This window comes from Macrobrachium nipponense, chromosome 7 (assembly GCF_015104395.2).
Source record: "Macrobrachium nipponense isolate FS-2020 chromosome 7, ASM1510439v2, whole genome shotgun sequence".
Taxonomy (NCBI): Eukaryota; Metazoa; Arthropoda; class Malacostraca; order Decapoda; family Palaemonidae; genus Macrobrachium; species Macrobrachium nipponense.
In genome coordinates this window covers 58,975,159-58,978,298 of record NC_061109.1, presented here as the reverse complement: position 1 = coordinate 58,978,298, position 3,140 = coordinate 58,975,159, and the positions used below count along the sequence as shown (strand labels likewise).

General features: G+C 39.0%; 1 protein-coding gene across 4 annotated transcripts in view; it reads right to left on the bottom strand.

Moving 5' to 3' along the window:
- Positions 1-550: 550 nt before the first annotated feature.
- Positions 551-3,140, bottom strand: part of LOC135217417 (uncharacterized) — a 130,124-nt gene continuing 127,534 nt past the window's right edge. For all 4 annotated transcript variants that reach the window (XM_064253261.1, XM_064253263.1, XM_064253262.1 and 1 more), the window contains one exon: positions 551-3,011. In XM_064253261.1, coding sequence (XP_064109331.1) covers positions 2,841-3,011 — 171 coding nt within the window. In that variant the 3' untranslated portion in view covers positions 551-2,840. The remainder of the gene's footprint in view (positions 3,012-3,140) is intronic.

Sequence of the window (3,140 nt, the reverse complement as noted above, 5' to 3'; positions counted from 1 at the left end):
TCTTCCTCCGTGTTCCCTGGATCAGTTTAGTTTCTTGCGGTGATTGGGTTTGGTTTGAATAACTTGGGGAAAATCTTGAACTTGTCGAGTTCTGATTTTGCTGGATAGATTCTTTATGTGCTATCTTTATGTACTTTCATATCTATTTGAATTCTGCATTGATTTATCTATTCAAGTAAGTTTTTATAAATTATATATAAATATATATATATATACATATATATTATAGATTTATATATATATATATATATATGTGTGTATGTGCGTGCGCGCGCGTGTATGTGTGTGTTTGTATACACAAATATTCTATTTTAGGCTCTGTTATTATCATCGTGCCACAAGTATTCGAAGACAGTGTCAATAATTAACCCTATTAGATACCCTGACTTATCCAATGAACTGTATTCTTAAAACAATTGCTATTTTGCAAGATTGATAGATTAGAGGAAGCAAAATAAGGATTGATGAAGATAAAACCAGTCTCAATCTTCGTTGCAAGGGCCACGTAACATCTTAACGAACTATTTTGGGGATAATCACTAAATACGTGTAAGTTCATCTCCTTTAATTCTTAGATCATAGAAAATTATTCCAACGGGTTACATCAAGCACCGAATTCATGAGAAAATGCCACCAGCTACCTCGACCTGTAGATGTGTACAATATTTATTTGTAACTGCTAAAACATCAAAGTCATTTTGAAAGGCTCTCAGAAAAATTAAAGAGATGAGTTTGCTGAAGAAAAATATATTAGCGGGAAAGTGATGCTACAGTGAATCTCAGACGTTAGGCCATTGAAAAGGATGATGTTGAATGAAAGCTTGTAAGACTAACTACAGTTAAGCATTAATGTATTCTTATATTTTTCCCTTTTCATGAATGTATGATTATGTTTATATAATATATATATAAGGCTTACATCAGTGTGGGGGAGTGTTTGACCCAATTTTTTCGCAATTTTTAAATCGTTCTTTCTCGTTCTCTCACTTTATTTTCTGGTTTTATCAAAGATTTTGTATTAACTTTGTATGCTTCAATTTCAGTAACCATAATTATCAAGAGTATCAAATGACACATTCGTTCTCTGCTGCTCACTTGTTTCAAAAGGAGATCCTTTGATGTATAACTGCATTCTTTAAACAGACAAACATTCATGAATAATGCTTTTTTTATTTTATTTTTTATTTTTTTGCTTATGGAAGAAAACACTCATTGTTTTTTACTGTCTAATACTTTTATCACTTTTTCCCTGCTGCTGATCAGTGTCCTAATGCAGTTTTGTCCTAGAGAGATTAAAGTTTCAGTCATGAAGCAGAGTTTGTATATTCTGTTTCACAAGTGATAGTTAAGATGCACTGAAATCCGTCACTAACTGGTCGAAGAAATGTGTAAAATTGCACCGACTGACTTGTTACCCCAACCTCCCCCATTTTTGAATTGGGCGAGGGCATAGGTACCTGAAGGTCGGTCGAGACCCGTCTCAGGACATCTGGCAGCCACTCACCATATATTCTAGTAAGGGCATCCGAAAATCCGGTTCACAGGTCGTGACTAGTCGACCTTGAAGAATCCAATGTTATTATCTTAGAACTCTCCAGAAATGTATCTTCCAGGCCACGGTTTACAGGTCAGAGTGTTATTCCGTTTCAGGAAGAAGGGATAAATGACCGACAAAAATTCTGCGTTGTTGTTTTTGTAGTTTCCAGGGAAGTAATTTCCAGACCTTGCTCTACATACCAACGCGTCAGCCCTCTTGTCAGTTCCAGGAAAAGGAGTATATGTCCTGGAAGAACTCGGCCTACTATCTTTGAAATCTCCAAAGATTCATTTCCAGATCTCTGTTTACAGCTTAAAATTTCAGCCCTCTGTGGGTTCCAGAAAGAAGGAATATATGACCTGGAATTTATAGCCTCCGCAGATATATTTGCCAGACCTAGGCTTCCAGTCTAGCGGGGCAGTCTTCTATCGGTTCCAGTAGAAGAATCTAGCGTCGTTATCTTTGTAGCTTCCAAATTTTAGCACTGTCGGTTCCAGGGATGAAGAATATATGACCTGGAAGATCCCAGACCCCAGTTGAAAGGTCTGTGTAATAGTCCTCAGTCAGTGGCTCCAGGGGACAGTAATCGACCTGGAAGAATCCATATCATTGAAGCTTCTGGAGATACAGTTTCCTTATCCCTTTTTACAGTCGGTGTGTTAGTCCTCTGTCGATTCCAGGAGACAGAAATAATCGACCTGGAAGAATCTACGTCTTGAAGCCTGACAATTGTATTTTCTAGACCTTGGTTTATATGCTATTCCAGATAGTAGGCGTAATCGACTTGTAAGTTGTATCTTCCAAACCTGGGTTTACAGGTCGGTGTGTTAGTCCTCTGGTCTATTCCAGGAAGCAGGAATAATCGACCTGGAAGTCTACATATTTGAAGCCTGAAAACTGTATTTTCCAGACCTCGGTTTACAGGTCTGTGTACTAATTCTTTGTCAGTTCCAGATGGTAGGCATAACTGACCTGGAAAAGTGTATCTTCCAGACCTCGGTTCACAGGTTGGTGTGTTAGTCCTCTGTCGGTTCCATGTGGTAGGCGTAATCGACCTGGAAAGTTGTATCTTCCAGACGTCGGTTCATAGGTCGGTGAATTAGTCCTCTGTCCGTTCCAGAAGGCAATAGTATTGGACCAGGACGAATGTAAATCCCTGAACCGTCTCAAGATGCATTTTCCAGACCTCGGTGCGTTAATCCTCTGTAGAATCCAGAAGTTAGGAGTTGTAGACCTGGAACAATCTAAATCTTTTGAGCTTCTGAACATACAGTTTCCAGACCTCGGTTTAAAGGTCGGTATGCTAATCCTCTGTCGGTTCCAGGAGACAGGAGTAATCGACCTGGAAGAATCCCACGTCACTGTCTTTGAAACCTCCGAAGATGTATTTGCCAGGACCATGGGGCGTTTTGCCGAGCAGGAAATTGGCGAAGGCCATCAGGTAAACACCCTCCGTTATCGGGAAATCTCCGCTCTGAGAAGGAAAAAAAGGAGGCTTAAGTTGATAAGGCGACTTTCTTTCTAAAACTCACAAATTTAGACAGAACAGAAAGACATATAATAATAATACTACTTTATCCTCAGATAGAAGAAAGACATCACC